Source organism: Tamandua tetradactyla, chromosome 6 (assembly GCF_023851605.1).
Source record: "Tamandua tetradactyla isolate mTamTet1 chromosome 6, mTamTet1.pri, whole genome shotgun sequence".
Taxonomy (NCBI): Eukaryota; Metazoa; Chordata; class Mammalia; order Pilosa; family Myrmecophagidae; genus Tamandua; species Tamandua tetradactyla.
In genome coordinates this window covers 63,837,040-63,856,016 of record NC_135332.1, presented here as the reverse complement: position 1 = coordinate 63,856,016, position 18,977 = coordinate 63,837,040, and the positions used below count along the sequence as shown (strand labels likewise).

The 18,977-nt window shown below is 49.0% G+C and overlaps 1 protein-coding gene across 8 annotated transcripts in view; it reads left to right on the top strand.

Annotated features, from left to right (window-relative positions):
* GAS7 (growth arrest specific 7) overlaps positions 1-18,977 on the top strand; it is a 224,255-nt gene that overhangs the window by 174,182 nt on the left and 31,096 nt on the right. For all 8 annotated transcript variants that reach the window (XM_077165966.1, XM_077165967.1, XM_077165969.1 and 5 more), the window contains 2 exons: positions 9,666-9,719; positions 17,369-17,458. In XM_077165966.1, coding sequence (XP_077022081.1) covers positions 9,666-9,719; positions 17,369-17,458 — 144 coding nt within the window. The remainder of the gene's footprint in view (positions 1-9,665; positions 9,720-17,368; positions 17,459-18,977) is intronic.

The following is an 18,977-nucleotide window of genomic DNA, read 5'->3' as shown; positions in this document are numbered from 1 at the left end:
AATGGGTTATGGTATTGGACGGTCCATCCACCCCGTAATATTGTGCAACCAGTAAAGAGCATTCTTCTGAAAAAGCATTTAATGATTTTGGGGGAAAAACTCACAACCTACTATTGATTGGGAAAAGAGGAACGCAAGCTGCATGTACATCCAGTCATCGCTGTTTGTGAGGAAGAAGTCTGTATTTGCATGGTGAAGAATGACTGGTAGAAAAATAAATCAAAATGTTTATGGTGGTTCTATCTGCATATGAGTCGACAGTTCTGGAGTCTGGGCGGTTCTGTCCCTCAGGAGACATTGGGTAATGTCTAGAGACATTTTTGATTGTCGCAACCTGGGGAGGAGGTTCTCCTGGCATTTAGTGGGATGAGACCAAGGATGTTGCTAAATATCCTACAGTGCACAGACCAACTCCCCAACAACAGTCATCTAGCCTCCAAACGTGAGTAATATTGAGGTAGAGAAAACTTGCTCTAAAATTATGGGTAGATTTTCATTTTCTTCACACTCTTAAGTGGTTTCCAGATCTCCTAGAAAGAAGGTATTTTCTACTTAGATATAGCAAACATTATTTAAAAGAAAAAGGGGACACACTGGTGTTGGGGATTGTGTTAGTTTGCAAGCTGCTGGAATGCAATATACCAGAAATGGAACTGCTTTTACAAAGGGAATTTAATCATTTACAAGGTTACAGTTCTAAGCCCATAAAAGTGTCCAAATTAAGACATCCAGGGAAATGTCCTTAATTCTAAGGAAGTCACATGGCTGGCATCTGCTGCTCCCCTGCTTCTGAGCTCCGGTGCTCTCAGCCTCTGTTCTGTGGGGGTTCCTCACTTTACTTCTCCAGGGCTGACTTTCATCTGTTGGCTTCCCTTGGCTCTCTCCAGGTTCTGGCTTGCTTAACATCTCATGGTGATGTCTGGTGGGCCTCCAAGTATCTCCAGACATCTATGTCTCTGTTCTCCAAGAATCGGCGTTTGTGTCAGCTCTGCTCTGATGTTTCTGTTGGCTCTCTCTCTGTCAACTCTGAGGGTTGTGTCATTCCTGAGGTTTCTCCAAAATAGTTCCCCCCCTTAAAGACTCTGGTTAACTAATCTAGACTCACTTGGAATGGGTGGAGTCACATCTCCATCTAATCAAAAGGTCACACCCGCAATTGGATGTGCCACATCTCTGTGGAAATAATCAAATCAAAGTTGCCACCTTACAGTATTGAAACAGGATTGAAAGAAATGGCTGCCCCAACAAGATTGAATCAGAATTAAAACATGATGTTACTGGGGTCCAGTTTCAAACTGGCACAGAGATCCAGGGAAGGCCACCTGTAGTGCTCTGGACCTGGGAAGGCAGCCTCTGCCTAAGGACAGATGGAGTTGAGAACCATTCTTCTTGGATAAGAGCCTTGAGAGAGGTGTCATCAAAGTAATTAATAATAATAAAAATTAATAATAATAATAATAATAATAATAATGCTGTAGTATATGGAAAGCCCAAGCATACATTTGTTCACCCATTCCAGAACTGTAAAGAAGAGTGATATCATATCTGTTAGGCTCTAAAAGGGTAACGTTTGGATTAAAAAAGGTTAGTAAACCTTTGGAACTGCAAAAAGATGCTACAGGTAAACATATAAGTAGGCCAAACAGGTTTGGTGTTTGTGGAGCCAATCCCTCAGTATAGTCTTTACCCACATTATTCCAGGCTGCCAATTACAGTTAATAATTGTAACTTAATAATAATTGGAAAATGAATGGATGAGCGAACGAGCACGTGAATTACATGCCCATTTGAGATTCAGGGTGGGGCACAGTGGAGTGGGATGCCTGCAGTCACCGTGACGAAATCCAGGCCACAAACTTTGGTTGTGTTCTCTGCCTGCGACCTGCTAACTGTCCCTCCTGGAGCAAGCTAAATAGGGCAAATCAAGAAAATCAGAATATCATGGGGGACCCATGCCTCATCTTAATGGAAACCAAAAGCTTGGCCCCTTGGTGCTCTGTCACCCAGCAGTTTCTGACTGCACCTGCCCTCCCCTTCACTATCCCTGGGGGCTCAGGGTGAACACAGGTGAGCCGTGTCCCCAGGGATAGGTTTCAAGTCCACGGCCACATCACATGGGTACGAGATGAGTGGGACCCTATTGATGAGGGCTGGGTGGGGATAAAAGGCAGATAGCTTTTGCAGCAATAAGTCCTGACCTGTCCCCTTCCTTCGTACCTGGGGCTGTGGTAGAAGCCCTGGGGAAGTCCGAGGAAGGCAAGGGAACTTGTCCTGAAGTGCCCAGGCCCCTCTCCCTATCGTAGGTGGTGATGAGTTGCCTTTCTACCATTTGATTTCCTGGCTTCCTGTGAAACGTCCCCAGAAAGACCATCTTTAGAGAAGGGAGGTGAAAGGATTTGGGAGCTTAAGGGACCAGTTGGAGAATAGAGTTTAAGGTGGAATTGACTTGAGACATTGAGAGCTCATTTATTTACTTAGGGTCCCCCTTCACCCCCAGTCAATTCATTTGATATATATTCTATTGAGCATCTACTTTACTTTGCCAAGCACTCAGACTTAGACACGTGCAGCCCTCCCCTTGATGGACGTTTATAGCTGGTGTGGGAAAGGATGTTAGAGAAATGATTATTTAACATCTGCAGAGATTAAGGCTGGAAGAAATATATATAAGGAAGGAGCTAGCCTGGGATAAACCACTTTGATCCTTTTTATAAGTTGCTGGATTAGGTTTGCTGGTTTCCTATTGAGGATTTTGCCTCTATTCAATCTGTGATGTTCTTTTCTTGAGATATCTCTGACTGGTTTTTGGTATTAGGATAATGCTGTCCTCACAGAATGAGTTGGGAAGTATTTTCTCCTCTCCTGTCTTTTGAAAGAGTTGTGAAGGATTAGTGTTCAGTCTTTACATGTTGGGTAGAATTCAGCAGTGAAGCCACCTGGGCTCTTTTTAGTGGGATTTTTTTTTGTTTTTTGTTTTTTTTTTATGAAGGATTCAATCTGTTTGCTTCTCTAGATATATTCAGATCTTCTACTTCTTCTCAAGTCAGTTTCTTTTAGGAGTACTTCCACTTCTCAGTTACGTCGTTAGTCTCTTGTAATTCGAACTATTTCCTCTGTACTTTTTTTCTTCTTCTTTCCTAACGTTGAGCTTTTTTTTTTTTTAAAGTCCAGGTCAGTTGTCTTGTAGAATGACCTACATTCCTGATCTACTTGTTTTGTTATGATTAGATTCAGGTTAAGCAGTTTTGACAAGAAATGCTGCATAGGTCCTGTGCAGTACTTCTCGTTGCCTCGTATCAGGAGATCCATAGTTCCCAGGTTGTCCTCTTCCTGGTGAGGCTAAGACCCATCTCTTGATTAATTTGACCCTCAGATGGTAACTTTGCAAGGGCACGTTTTCCCTTTTTAATTTGTAAATAAAATCTGTGGGGTGATATTCTGGGACCATGTGAAGACCCTTCTTCCTAACAATCTTTTTTTTTCACTTAGTGGCCTCTATCCGTTTTACACTGGGATTTGCAAATGGTGATTTTCTAATTCCTTAAACATTCTTTTTTTTTTTTTTGTATGCTGTATGGCAGGGTCACATTTCATTATTTTTCCATGTGACTGTCTTGTTATTGCAGCACCATTTGTTGTTGAATTTTTGTTCAGTTGTTGTTTGTTTCGCTTGTTCATTTGTTTTTGGGGAAGTGCATGGGCCAGGAAGCGAACCCGAGTCTCCTGCATGGCAGGTGAGAAGTCTGCTGCTGAACTACCCTTGCATCCCCTAAACATTCTTTTTTTAAAAAAAGAAAAGAAATTAACACAACATTTAGAAATCATTCCATTCTACACATGCACTCAGTAATTCTTAGTATCATCACATAGATGTATGATCATCATTTCTTAGTACATTTGCATCGATTTAGGAAAAGAACTAGCAAAACAGCAGAAAAAGATATAGAATGTTAATATAGAGAAGAGAATTAAAATAATAATACTAATAAATATATATATATATATAAAAATGAAAAAGAAAAAAACAAAAGATACAAACAAACAAACAAACAAAAAAAAAAACTATATTTCAGGTGCAGCTTCATTCAGTGTTCCAACATAGTTACATTACACTTAGGTATTATTGTGCTGTCCATTTTTGAGTTTTTGTATCTAGTCCTGTTGCACAGTCTGTATCCCTTCAGCCCCAATTACCCATTATCTTACCCTGTTTCTAACTCCTGCTGGTCTCTGTTACCAATGATATATTCCATGCTGATTCTCGAATGTCGGTTCACATCAGTGGGACCATACAGTATTTGTCCTTTAGTTTCTGGCCAGACTTACTCAGCATAATGTTCTCTAGGTCCATCCACGTTATTACATGCTTCATAAGTTTAGTCTGTCTTAAAGCTGCATAACATTCCATTGTAGGTATACACCCCAGTTTGTTTAGCCACTCGTCTGTTGATGGGCATTTTGGCCATTTCCATCTCTTTGCAATCATAGATAATGCTGCTATAAACACTGGTGTGCAAATGTCCATCTGTGTCTCTGCCCTGAAGTCCCCCGAGTAGATACCTAGCAGTGGTATTGCTGGGTCGTAATCCATTCTGCCAGTCTATGTCTTTTGATTGGGGAATTCAGTCCATTAACATTTAGTGTTATTACTGTTTGGATAATATTTTCCTCTACCATTTTGGTTTTTGTATTATATATATCATATCTGATTTTCCTTCTTTCTACACTTTACTCCATACCTCTCTCTTCTGTCTTTTCGTATCTGACTCTAGTGCTCCCTTTAGTATTTCTTGCAGAGCTGGCCTCTTGGTCACAAATTCTCTCAGTGACTTTTTGTCTATAAATGTTTTAATTTCTCCTTCATTTTTGAAGGACAATTTTGCTGAATATAGAAGTCTTGGTTGGCAGTTTTTCTCTTTTAGTAATTTAAATATATCATCCCACTGTCTTCTAGCTTCCATGGTTTCTGCTGAGAAATCTACACATAGTCTTATTGGGTTTCCCTTGTATGTGACAGATTGTTTTTCTCTTGCTGGTTTCAAGATCCTCTCTTTCTCTTTGACCTCTGACATTCTAATTAGTAAGTGTCTTGGAGAACGCCTATTTGGGTCTATTCTCTTTGGGGTGCGCTGCACTTCTTGGATCTGTAAATTTAGGTCTTTCGTAAGAGTTGGGAAATTTTCAGTGATAATTTCTTCCATTAGTTTTTCTCCTCCTTTTCCCTTCTCTTCTCCTTCTGGGACACCCGCAACACGTATATTTGTGCGCTTCATATTGTCATTCAGTTCCCTGATCCCCTGCTCAAGTTTTTCCATTCTTTTCCCTATAGTTTCTGTTTCTTTTTGGAATTCAGATGTTCCATCCTCCAGTTCACTAATTGTAGCTTCTGTCTCTTTAGATCTACCATTGTAGGTATCCATTGTTTTTTCCATTTTTTCTTCTTTGTCCTTCACTCCCATAAGTTCTGTGATTTGTTTTTTCAGATTTTCTATTTCTTCTTTTTGTTCAGCCCATGTCTTCTTCATGTCCTCCCTCAATTTATTGATTTGGTTTTTGAAGAGTTTTTCCATTTCTGTTCGTATATTCAGCATTAGTTGTCTCAGCTCCTGTATCTCATTTGAACTATTGGTTTGTTCCTTTGACTGGGCCATATCTTCAATTTTCTGAGCGTCATCCATTATTTTCTGCTGGTGTCTGGGCATTTGATCAGATTTCCCTGGGTGTGGGACCCGGCTGGTTGAAAGGTTTTTCTGTGAAATCTCTGGGCTCTGTTTTTCTTTTCCTGCCCAGTAGGTGGCGCTCCTGGCGCTCATCTGTCTGCGGGTCCCACCAGTAAAAGATGCTGTGGCTCCTTTAACTTGCCAATCCGAATCTCGCAGTCGGCCCGGGAAACCGCGCGTGGAGGGGGGGTTGCCAGCCGCCGCGGCTTGGGGGAGTGCCGGTCCAAATTGCCCAGCTGGCCCGAGACGCCAAGCGTGGCAGGAGGGCCCCGCTATCCAACGTTCCCAGTCAGACCGGGGAGCCACATGCGTGGAGGGGACCCCAGTCACCAGCCGCCCCGGCTGGGAAAACGCGCGCCCCTCGGGTATCTCACCGCAGCAGATTCTCCCTGCCCGTTCAGCCGTTCCAGAATGGGGTATGCTGTCTTTTTAGTCTCTCTCGTGGCTCTGGGAGCTGTTTCGTATTGTTTCTGTTTCTTTAGTTGCTTTTCTGGAGGAGGAACTAAGACCCATGCGTCTTACTAAGCCGCCATCTTCTCCGGAAGTCCCCCTAAACATTCTTTATTTGACTTCCCTACGTTTGTTTTTTGTTTTCCTCTTTGGAGTTAATCACTCATAAGTCGTTATTCCTTTTCATATTCAGATTGTCTCAAATTTGGCTCCTGGCAACCCCTTCAGGCTGTCTCCTGTCTCCATTCATCCTTCTTTGAACACTTTTTTTACTTCTCACCAAAATATTCCAGGTTCACCTTGTATTTTTCTTGCCCCAGACTTGAAATTAGCCATTTTCCAAAGAAAATAAGACATTCTAGGATCACAGTCTATTTTTCCTGCCCCAGTCTTAGAATTAACCTTTTCTCCAAAGAGCCTGATCTTCCTCTTCCTGGTATTTAGAAACCAATTTCTAGTTAATAGGTACTCCAGATGACCCAGATGTCCTTCCTTCTGGGCCTCTGGGTGGAGTTGTAAGGCGTGTGGGGTGAGGATAAGGTGCATACATAGGATATGGTATACGTGGATGTATATGAAGTTGTAATAACAGGCATAGGGTTATCAGCAGCATACACAGACCACCTGGTCAGCCCTGGCTGAAGTTACACCCAACTAGTGGGGCAGAGAGGGTGGAAACTCTGACACCCACGCTTAGAAAGCCCGTGCCCCAGTGCCATCACTTGCACTCCTCTCCTGGCCCAAGCTGTTGGGAGGAGGTTTGTCCTCTGCGTCCAGCCTCACCCTGTAGCGCCTCCTACACAGTGGTCCTGACATGAAAGGGGATGGTGGAGATCTTTTTTGTGCCCCCTGCAAAGACATCTGGAAAACAAGATCCTGTCCCAGGTGTCAGAGTGGGGAGATGGTGGAAGACAGAGGAAGATGCATACAGGCTTGGGTTCTCACTTCTACACTTCTGTTTACCTGGTTTATTAGCATACTTCTGCAAGGTTCAGTTTCATCATTTGTAAAATGGGGAGAGGATGCCACTACCATAACAGGGTTGTAAGGAGTAAATGAGATTCAGCGTGTCAAATGGCTGGCCGAGTGCCTGCTCTTATTAAACAAGCACTCCATAAATAGCTCTTACCACACGTGGTCCCTCTTCTGATTCGTCTTCCCCCTCCTTGCCTTCCTCATCACCATCATCCTCTCCGGCTGGAGTGGAGACAGGGGTGGTAGTGGTTAGGTGTGTCCATGAGGTGGAGACTGTCTGTGCCCTAGAATCTCGTCGGAAGCTCTGCTTCCTCCTTCCTGGGTGTGCAGCTATGTGGCAACTGCTTCTGCAAAGAGACTTTGGATTGCTCTGTTCCTGGATCTTCTCCTTAGGGACCTGCCCTGCACCCTCTGTCTGCCTTCCAGGGGCCCCGGAGCAGAATCGACAGCTTGGGTAGGTGCAGAGTGAGTGAGCTGGATGAGTTGATTCGTACAAAATGTCTAAGGAAGCTGTAGCTGCTCATAAGCTTGATATTGCCTTCAGAGCCCATTGGGGCTGCTGGAAGAGTTGCCTTATCTATGGAGGCCTCAATAAAATAATAGAGCACCCCCTCAGACTCGGCATCAGAGGTACTAGGCTCCCCACGAGACTTGCTGCATCAGAAGCTCTGGGAGGTGGGGCGAGGAAACTATTTCAGGTGGATTTCTCAGTTAATTCCGGTGTACCCCAAAGTTCGAAGACCATTGGTAATGATCCATTTTACAGATGAGGGAACGAGGCTTAGCAAAGTGAAATTACTTGGCCAGGACCCCAAGGCTAGCACATCCATCTTCTTGTCTGTGAAATGGACCATCTGGGTGGTTCTTTTTAGCTGGAAACTCTAAGGATAGAGTAAACCGTCATTACTTGGCCTTACTGATCCTGTGTGGGACTGTAGTAGTCAGATTCAGTTGTCAACTTGGCCGGGTGAAGGCACCTATTTCTGTTGCTGTGGCCATGAGCCAATGGGACGTGACCCTCATCTGTTGCTGATTACATCTGCAGCCGCTAGGAAGCCTGCCTGCTGCAATGAATGATATTTGACTTAATTGGGTGATGCTTAAATGAGAGAGCGCAACGTAGCACAGCCCAAGCAGCTCAGCCTAAGCCTTTAGAGGTGCAGAAAGAAATCACCCCAGGGAAAGATGTTGAAACCCAGAGGCCTGGAGAGAAGGCCGGCAGAGATCACCCTGTGCCTTCCCGCGTAAGAAAGAACCGCAGTTGAAAGTTAACTGCCTTTCCTCTGAAGAACTAATAAAATAAATTCCCTTTTATTAAAAGCCAATCTGTCTCTGGTGTGTTGCATGCCGGCAGCTTGCAAACTAGAACAGGGAGTAAGGTGATGAGGAAGCCACAAGAAGCGGCTCAGTCAAGCACCCAATGCTTCCTGGTGAGCAGTGAGTTCCAGAGGTCCGGCTGACACCCCACTCCCGGGCAGTTGCTCATTCCTGCCGGGTGAGCCAGGTTTGTGCTGGCCTCAGAAAAGCCCCTTGTGCTTTTTCTAGTCCCATATCTCAAAAGTCCTGACAGCCACTTCCTTATATTCCATTAGGGAAAGAACAGTGCTTTAGGGGTTACCTGCTTCCAAGGTCAAGGTACAGCCCCACACAGGAGTTCCCAGCCATCAGGGAAGGAACACTGATCCTGAATCCTTAATGTAATTGCCAATCGTGGAAAGAACCGGTCCCCAGACTTGTGTGTCACCTTTAGGCTAACGTCACATCTTTCATGACAAAGGCGGTGTTTTCATCTGACAACCCTTGATTTCCCCACCAGAAAAGTCCTAGGGCTTCAGCAAGCTGCTGGGAACCCTCTAGGTTGAGAAATACTCGGACTTCTTGTTTTCTTGCTGGCAACGGGAAGATAGAAAAAGGCCGTCCAAAGACTGATTGGAAGCTGAAATAATACGGCTTGGCTGAAAAATCCCTCCTAGCCCGCGGGGTGGGGAGAGTGGGCAAGTCAGCGGGGGACTGAGCGCCCGTGCCCACCCCACTCATTCCGGGTTGGATGTTCCAAACCCGGGGGTTTCGGAATAAGATGTCATGTACTAAATTCTCAGTGCCAGGAGGTGGTGGCTTACCATCTGCCTTAACTCTGTGCTCCCCAGTGGATTGTGCCCGTGTAGGTAGCAGGCAGCGCACGAAATGGCTCACCAGCAGAGGGCAGCCGAGGGGTTAACTCGCTGGACCCCAAACTGCGAGCAGAGGTGGGGAGACTGCTTTGGAGCAGTTATCTCAGATCCTGTGTTGGAGACTTTCTCCCTCTCCAGCACGGGTGCAGCATGGGGTCAAGGGGTCTCCTGCCTGCCTTTTCCCGGAACATGGTGACTTAGGGGTTAACGGCAGGCTGAGCATCCCTGAACTTCCCCAGCGGGGGGCTTTCAACCATCCCTCTGCCCTCTGGGGACCCCCTCCCCCCCCAAAAAAAAACAGCCCAATATGGAGAGCAGCTTTGACAATATTTCTTGCCTCTCTCCCCAGAATCTGGGATCCTTGTCACCGGGCAAAAAACAGAGCAAGGAAAGCACCATCACGGTAAGTGGTCCAGCCACCGAGCGCAGGGTGGGTGGTCAGCGTCCGTTGCCAGGGCAACGTGGACCGCAGATGGGAGCGGAGCCCGGCCTGCGCGCCGGCCAGTGCCAAAGCTGGGCTTTTGCTGAAGTTTCCCTCTGCTTTCCCTTTCTTGTTCACGTTTCACTTTTTCCCTCTCTCCACGAGCGGTTGGAACGAGGCAGAAGCCATTTCTGTGGGGCGGGCAGGGGAAGGTGCTCATGCAGGAGTGGGGGCTGAAGGGGGTGGACCGTGCTCTGCGCAAGTGACATGACGTGTAAATTACAGCCGCGGCGGTCTGGCTGGTGTGCAGGGTAACTTCTGGAAGGTGGCGAAGTAAGATGCCAACGAAAGCACGCTAAGAATAGAGTTCCTGGGAGTTCCGACTGGAAGCAGGTGGCTTCTGTTCACAGGGGTCAGACCCCTTGCTGGGGCTATTCCAAAAGCCCATCTGGAGGCCAGGGGTTTGTAGACGAGCCCTCCACCTCCAGGTCAAATGGGGACTGGACATCAATGCCCCCTCAAAGCGAGGAAACGCGTCATCCAGCTGCTCAAGAATTGGATGACCGCAGACTGCCAAAAACTTGGAGACTTGAAAAATGGGGTTCTAGCTTTCTGTTCTGACACAAAGAGTCAGGGGATAGAGATGTCTTCTCTTAGGCTCCACCATGCACAGTTCTGGGCCATTCTGCCTCACTCAGGCTGAAAAATCTGCTTCGGAGGACAGAGAGGGTGAGGCAGACAGCGGTGATAATAATTACTGCTGCTTTGCTAAGCAAAAGTAGTGCTCTCAGGGGCAGACTTCCAGAGGGCAGAGTCCCCATTTCATTTTCCTGCAAGAAAATAAAGTACTCCAAAGTACCAGGACATAGTTCCCTAAAGTAAGGAAAGAGGAAGAGAAGGAGAAAGCAAAAGGGGGAGAAATACTAGAATTGTGGAGGAAAAGTGAAAAGAGAAACAAGACTCTGCACAAAAGCAGAGTTAACTGCTGCATTCCCAGAGTTGCCTTAAAAGCTTTTAGTGATGGTGACAGGCCATGGTGAGCCCGAGTCCCGTGGCGGCAGTGGGGGAGACCACCTGTCATCTCCAGCCCTTTGACCAGAACCTTCTGGCTAATTCAGAGTGGGCTGGGTACAGCTGTGGGTTCTCCTTGGGCCAGTACCCATTCCTGCCTCTTCGCTTGCCCATCCCTTCCTCCATGCTCACCATCCCCATCAGGGTTTCCCCCAGGTGAATGCATTTGAAGTCGCAAGGATAATTATTTAAAATGCAGATTCCTGAGACCAAACTGGAAAATTGGCATTTTAACCAGCAGCTCCAGGAGGGTTAGGTAAAACCTCAAGCCTTGGAGAATTTTGGGTGGGAAAATCAAAGACCATAGGGTGAATGAGGAGCAGAGCCCAGGACTTGAACCCAGGTCTGCTGGCTCCATTCCATTCAGAGGGAACGGAAGGAAAGGGGCCCTGCCCCTGGGAGCACGGAATGCAGGCTCCCCTCTACCTGTCTTTGGGGATGGGGTGAGCGGCTTCTCACGCCGTCTGATCCCTCAGAGCGGACATTTTCAAGCTGGGGGACATCCAGGACTGTGTGGGACATGGTGGGGCCCCGTGGTGAGGATTGAGCTTGATCCGTCTCCCTACAGCCCACCCTACCCCAGGCTGGGAGCTGGTTTGGGGGGGGTATACGACCCCGAAGGTGAGACACGTGGGCTCCCTGCCAGCAGCCAGCCTTGGTTGGCTGGCTCTCCCGAGATCCCAAGTTCCAGGCTGGCAGGTGGAGGGGGCTATTTGAGTGGGAGTGACGGGTGCCGATGGCAGCTCACAGCTCGTGGCACAGACGTGAGGTGTCCTGATCTGGAGGCCTCTGGGAAAGGTGATAAACCAAGCCACGCAGCCACACTCCTCTCTTGGAAAGCTGGCTTTGGGGGTCGCCTATGGCCCTCAGCCCCAGAATCCCAGAGTAGCTTGTCTGGTACCGCAGAACCCTGGGTGGGAGCTAGTGGGCTGGAGAGGAGCCTGCACCACGGAGCCCCAGCTCTGGCTACTTCCTCTCCCAGACTTGATCTCCAGATCAGCTTCCTTCCAGGAGAAAGCTCAGGGTCTGGTTGGAAGCCTGCGGTAGCCAGTCTGCCCTGCCTCCTGTGCCGTGGGCAGCTGGTCCCCTAGGCTGGGCCAGGAGGCCATGACCTCTGCCCTCCAGCACAGCCTCCAGGCTGGGGGAACCTGCCCACATCATGCCCCTTGAGGGGGTCACACTGGATCTCAGCAACCCTAATTGCCTGCTGCTGCCTCTACCTCGGAAACCCTCCTTTGAGGAGAAAGACTTTCTGGGGGGCAGCAGCAGGACAGGGTTGGTGTGGGAGGAACGAGGTGGCCCATTGTGGATGGTGATCTCAAAGGGAAGGGAAGCTGGGAGTGGCTGTCAGGACCTCCGGGAGGGCTTTTCCCCAAATGGCACAGTTGGGGGACATATCTTCTCTCCTGTTGCCAGTGAGCACCTCTTCCCACTTGTACCCTGTCATGGGCAGGGCCTTGGCATGAGGGAAAGATTGGGTGATATGGATTAAGAGTCTAGACCCTGGGGCCAGACTGCCTAGGTTCAATGTAATGGCTTCCCTATTACAAGCTGTGTGACCTTGCAGATGCTACTTAACCTCTCTGGGCCTCGGTAGACTCATCTGTAAAATGAATATTGTACTAATAGCATCAGCATTATAGAGATGTTGTCAGAATTGCTAGCACACAGTCAGCTCCGTACAAGGAGGTTTAGCTATCAGTAATAATCGAGTAGAAAGTGGTTCCTTAGGATGACCCTGTGTTTGCTGGGTGGAGGGTGGACTCGAGTTCTGTCCAAAGGTACAGCTAGGTCCTAGTGTTAACCACCTGGAAAATGCCACCCAGAGGAGACAGGAGTCCATACGTGGAGGTTTCTAGGGGAAAGGCTTCTCCCCACCCTTCCCTCCCTGGGCTTCAAGCTGGAGGGAACTGCATGGCCCTCCCAGGGCTGCCTCTCCATTTCCAACCCTTTGATCCCGGGATGCATAAGCCTTAATTTTGAGCCTTAGAGGTCATAGAAGAACAGGCTGATGGTAAAAAGAAGTGGACCAGGAATTAGGAAACTACCATCTAGAGCCTACTCTTCCACTTTCCAGCTGCATGGTAGCAGGCAAGAAACTTAACCTCTCCCTGCCTCGGTTTCCTCATTTGCACTCGGTCATTGCAGCTAAACAGTTCAACTCTTATTGCTTACTGGGCATCAACACACCATATGATCCTCATAGTCCCCCTTCATTGCCACCACTTCCCTCGCTCCAGAAATTGACTGTTCCACTTTGCATGCTTCCTGTGTCAGTGGAAACAGTCCACTCCACTGTGTCCGGTTAATTCAGGGTTTCTCAGCCTTGGCACTGTTGGCATTTTGGATGGGAGAAGTCTTTGAGGTGGGGGAGGGCTTTTTGTGCATTGTAGAATGTTTAGTAGCGTCCCTGGTTTCTACCCACTAATTGGCAGTAGCATCCATCCCCCAAGTCGTGACAACCAAAAACGTCTGCAGGCATTGCTGTGTCTCCTGGGATTGGGGGTGGAGGTAGGAGAGAGTGACCTGATTTGAGACCTGCTGAGTTAGCTTCATGGTGGTGTTACATCTGTGCACACCATCTCTCCATTCTTCTGCTTATCCCTTCTTCCCTGCCAGTACACTGGTCCGAGCCACCATCACGATTCCCCTTGGTTACCAGGGTCAGTGGCGTCCCCACTGCCATGGGAGTGCTCACCCAAAAGAACTGCTTGAATGTGTCCCTCTCCTGCCGAAATGTTTCCGTCTCTCCCACTGCTTTCAGGACAGAGAAGCCTGCAAGTTTCTGTCCAGCCTCTATTTTCTCTACTCCCTGGCCCCATACTCCAGCCCAACTGAATAGAATGTTCTCCCACTGTGGTATGTGCTCTGAGACCCTGGGCTCTTTTTCTTCGTGCAATACCCTTCTCACCCCCACCGCCATCTCCTTTGTCTGCCTCAGTCCTGCTCTTCTTACTTAAATATCACCCCTTGAAGATTCTTTCCCTGAGTCCCTACATCCATCCGATTGTAGATTTATCCCAAAGTATTGCAGTGGCTCATTTAGTTGTATGCTGTCCTCACTAGCCTGTAAAATCTCTGAAGGTAAAGACTATGCCTTGTGTCTCAAACCCCCAGTGGCTGCGCTAGAAACACTGATTGAGCACTGAATATGTGCCCCACGCTCTGCCAGGTACTAGGGGAGCCACAGGGAAAGACAGTCTGCCTCTCTTCGTGGAGCTGGCAAGTAAGAGAAATGCTGAGTTAACATTCATGAGAAATTATGTAATTACACGTGTACGTATGCAAAGTGTTGGAAAGGTGTAGTGTCGTGTGTGGCACCAGGTAGCCACTCAACAGATGTTCGGATGGAAAGTGGATGAACGAATGGTCCTCTCAATAGCATCATGGTTATAGGCTTGGGTGTGTAGGTTAGATACTTTCCTTCCCTAAGCCTCAGTTTCCCTGGTATAAAATGAGGCCGATGATATTACCCAGCTTATAGGGCTACTGGAGAGATGAAGTGAGGATGCAGGTAAAGCTCTTGGCAGGCTAGCTGAGTAAGCTGCACCCGACACCCCCACCCCCACCCCCTGCCATTCGGGTCTTTACACCTGCCACCTGTGGGGCAGGTGATGCAGTTCCCAAGATGCCCACCAGGGGGTGCAGGGGCTCAAGGATTCGGAGGATCCTTTGTGGCATAGCTGAGATGGAGAAATCCCAAATCCGGAGTCGACAGGTGCAGTGGCAGGCACCCTGGGACCCCAGCCAGTCCATCTGGGTCCTGCCGTCCTCACAGTGTGGCAGAAGCAGCAAAAAGGATGAGTTCTTACCAGCTCCCCACTGTCCTGCCTTAATCCCTTCTCCTAGCCCCGAGGCCAAATCCTGAAGACCCAGCCTGCTTTCCTTCAGGGGCTGGTACAGGGCAGTTTGCAGGACCCCTCACATTCTAGACCCCCAACCTCTCTGGTCCCTGAGGCTGGCATCTCCCTGGGAGGCAGAAACCATGCCATGTAGCGTCTTGAGGACAGGTGTGGCTTACCTTTGCATCTTCCATCACAGTGGGTGCCAGGCCTTCTTGGGGTGGGGTGGGGTGGCCGGGGGCTGCCAGCCCCTGCTATGTGGGTCTTGAATGCTGGTTCTCAAAGTGTGGTCCCCTGACCACCCCCATCTCCTGGGAACTTCTCGGATATGCAGATTCTTGGTGACCCTCCAAGTGAGTCAGAAATTCTAGGGCATTTCTATGGCCCAGCAGTGTGTGTTTTAACATGCCCCGCAGGTACTTCTGAGGCCCACTCAGGTTTGAGAACACAGAGGAGGGGCTGAGTGGCTCTTAGAAAGGGTCTCCACTTCCTGCAGACCTTCTGAGTTCTCACAGATGGGTGGGCTTGGATTCAGCCAGGGTTCCTGGGTAGGAGGCACTACCCCTAGTCCCACCCCACCTTCTGGCTAGTGGGAGTCTGTCTGCATGGGCTACTCCTGAGTGGGTAGCAGCTTCCTTCCTTCCAGGGAAGCTCATCTGCAGAAGGATCCCCAGGCTACAATAGGTTAAGCCATGTTTGGCCAACCCCCTGCTCTTGCTGTCAGAGCTTTCCTGGGCTGGGAAGGTGTTTCCCCAGTGAGAAGGTGAGGCTGAGAGCATGTGGGGCAGGAGAGACAAAGAGGGAAGGGAGTAGACCATGGGGTACTGGGAAACATTTATGTCTACTCCCATAAAGGAGATTCACCTCTGGACACATTTTGGGGAACCCATTGCCTGATGCCCTCCCCTCCAAGTAGGCTGCAGGCTCCTGTCTCTTGGGGGCGGCAGACGGAGAACCCTTAGTCACCAAGTGCCTTTCCCTTGAGGCACCGGATGTAGCAGCTCACCCTGCATCCCAGGGAATTGCTCAGGCCACCACCTTGACCTTGGTAGAATTCAGTGCTGCCTGCCTTCAGGGTTCAGTGGGTCATTCCTAGCCCTGATGCTTCAGTGACGTGCTTCCTCCAAATCGAGGTGGAAATCTCAGCCACGTGTTGGTATCCAAGGGAGGCTGGGGTCCTTTCCTTGGTTGGAACTTTGCTCATGGTTGTCCTCTTGGGAGTGCAAGGTCAGCCTGTGCCACTGGGAGGCTTAGATTTACCTGCAGCCACCATTAATCCATGGACCGTGGAGGCCTACGGACCCGACTCAGCTGACAGATGAGTTTGCTTGGCTCAAATTTTATTATTATTATAAATTTTGAATTAACTGCCAGTATTGAATACCGAGACCCTTCACCTGGAAGTCCCCATGTTCAGCTTCTCTGGAGTAATCGTGTAATGCGGCCGTGCTGGAATCCTCGTTCCGGTGTGAACGCCATGCTGTGTGCCCCTTAGACCCAGCTCGTCCTCTCCAGTTCACCAGGGGCCCCAGTCTGTCCCCAAGGTGAGGCTGGCCACCCTCCCTCCTGAGCTGCGGCTTCTATGACCTGCAGGCGTCTTGCTCTGCGTGAGCTGCCTGTGTCCTCTGCCCCAAACCTCAGTGTTTTCTACCCTGTTCTTGGCTTGAAAGTCTGACATTTCCCACTTCTGCAGGTGTTTGAAACTATAACCGGGGGTGAAAGGCTAGTTAGGCGCACCCCTTGTCTTCTTGAGTCTGTGTGGCTCCTACGAAGAAAACCGAATGGCCTGCTCTGCAGGAGAGGGTTGGGGCTGGGGACAGGACCAGCGGCCCAGCCACCTCCCCAGAGCAGAGAAACCTGGACCACCACCAGTCCGCTTGGGACGGAGCAGTCTTGAAAAAAGAACCCAGAGTTTCTGCACACTTCTCCTCTAGGGCTAGTCCCAAGCATTGCCCCCTGGATGATATTTTCCCAGCTGTATTTGTTGCTATCCTACAAATCGTGATTTAAAATTCCCAAGGTAACCTCTCACCCCTGACCCTCAGCCATTCAGGTCCCTTCCCTGGAGGCAACCGAGGTCACCAGCTTCCAGAACTGCTCCTTACATAAATAACCAATTGTAGCTATACCCCACAAACACACTTTTTTTCTTTTCATAAATAGCATACTGTGAATAGTGTTCTATACCTTGCTTTTTTTTTTCTCTCACCTAGCGCTGTATCCTGGCACACTTTATCAGTACATGAGAACTTACTTGCTTTGGATTTTACCCTTGACACAATTCCCGTAGATGCCCATCTGTCTCCTAATTGTTTGGCCGCCCCCTGCTGATAGGCTGTGGAGTTGCAGTCCAGCCTCTGGCAGCTACAGCCGTGCTGGAGAGGAACGGCTTGTGTACATCTGCAGGGTAGAGTTTTAGAAGTGAGGTTGCTGGGTCGAAGGCTTTCAGTGTTTGGAATTTGCATAGATCTTGTGACACTGCCCTCCACAGAGGCTGTACTGATTTCCTGGATGGGTGTCCCTCGGTTGAAACGCCAGCCATGGGAGCGTGTGAAGATCTCATACATGTGTTCTCAGGATCATCATACATGTGTTGTCAGGCTGGCCCCAAGGAGTGGCTTCTTCAGTGCCATGCTGCCTGGGGAATAGGCCTGCCCGGGCCCTCCTAACCCTCGGGTGAAGTCATATTTTCTCTCCCTCCCTCCCTCCCCCTAACAGATAAACTGTGTGACGTTCCCTCACCCAGACACGATGCCCGAGCAGCAGCTGCTGAAACCCACCGAGTGGAGCTACTGCGACTACTTCTGGGTAAGTGGTACCTCAGTTTCCCCCCACGCTGTGGTCCCCGATGACCCAGGAGTGGGTACCTGCGAGGGGCTGGAGGGGAAGGATCGCTCCTGTTGAAACGTAAAGCGACGGGGTAGGGCGGGCCACGGTAGCTCAGCAAGTAGAGTTCTTGCCTGCCATGCCGGAGACCTGGCTTCGATTCCTGGTGCCTGCCCATGCAAAAATAAAAATAAAAAATAAAGTGATGGGGTAGATTTAGCATCCAGAGCGGGAATCTCAGACCCTCTTGGGTCCAGGCCATTTGCAGACGCCCGGGAGTCACAGCCGGCAGTAACCCCAGCTGGATGGTAGGTCAGCTATGGATAGCTTCCTTTTGAGGTTCACCCAAGGCAGGAGACTAGAATCATTTCAGGAGGCTGGAATGAATGAATTGGGGCTCTCGACCTGCTGTCTCCCTGGTTTGGGAGACCTTGGCCAGGTCCCTTCGCCTCCTGGGACCTCATTGTTTCCATCAAAATCAGAAGAGCTCAAGTTCAAGGATTGGAGGCTTTTCCACAAGCTTTAATAATTCTGAGGTTCTGAAACTTTTCCAGAGACCCTGAGGAACCATCAGTCAATAAAATAAAACAATTTTCCCCTCCATCCTCATGCAGAATGGATTATCTGCCTTTTTTTTTCACATTTGCTAACTCGGATCAAAAGTGTCTTTTTCTCTCCGCCAAATCACTCACACCTTAGAACATATCCAAAGAGCTCCTTTTGCCCAGTAAACTGCTCCAGCTGTAAATATCAGGGCCGAGGGGTTCTTCCAGGGTACATGTTTAACCGTTTCCCTATGGGTAAGGCTACTACTATGGAACTGGAAAGGAACATTTTCCAGGGTAAATAGCAGTGCCAAGAAAGCAAAGCCTTATAAAAAGAGCTTGGGTTTTGGCATCCCATAGACCTGGGGAGGGGAGCTCGGAGGGGTGGGGTAGGGCAGGGGTCAGAGTGGACAAGACCTTATCAGCCCTGGTGGGCAAGTTGGGTTTTGTTCTGTTTGCAGTGGGAAAATGGTGGAAGATTTTAAGCAAAAATAGGAAGTGATCTGGGGGTCGTGTGCATCGTGCAGAGCGGCCAGTAAGCAGGCAGGAGTAAAAGTGAGCGGGTGGGTGCAGGAGAGACGGTGGGAATAGCAGAGACAGAAGTTCTGGGTTTGGACACCTCGTCCCTAAAAGGGAGGCGAGTCATTCGAGTCCCTGGAGGGGGCATCCTGCAAGCTTGAGACCAGCACGGGGGAGCTTCCGGGAGCCTTGGGGAGCTGGTGGGGGCGCGTGGGAGCCTGCCCGCCCATCAGCAGCCGCCCAGAAAGCGAGACTTGGGAGTTTTCATCTTGATTCAGGCTTTCCAGGGACCTCTGCATACTTATTCTGGGATTTTGTCTCCCTCACCATCAAGGCCTTTTCCCTTAATAGAAATTTCTCTCACGCTGTCAGTGAAAATCCATTTCTCCTCATCAGGTTTCCCTGGTGTCCGCCCCATCTCTCAGCATGGCCAGGGA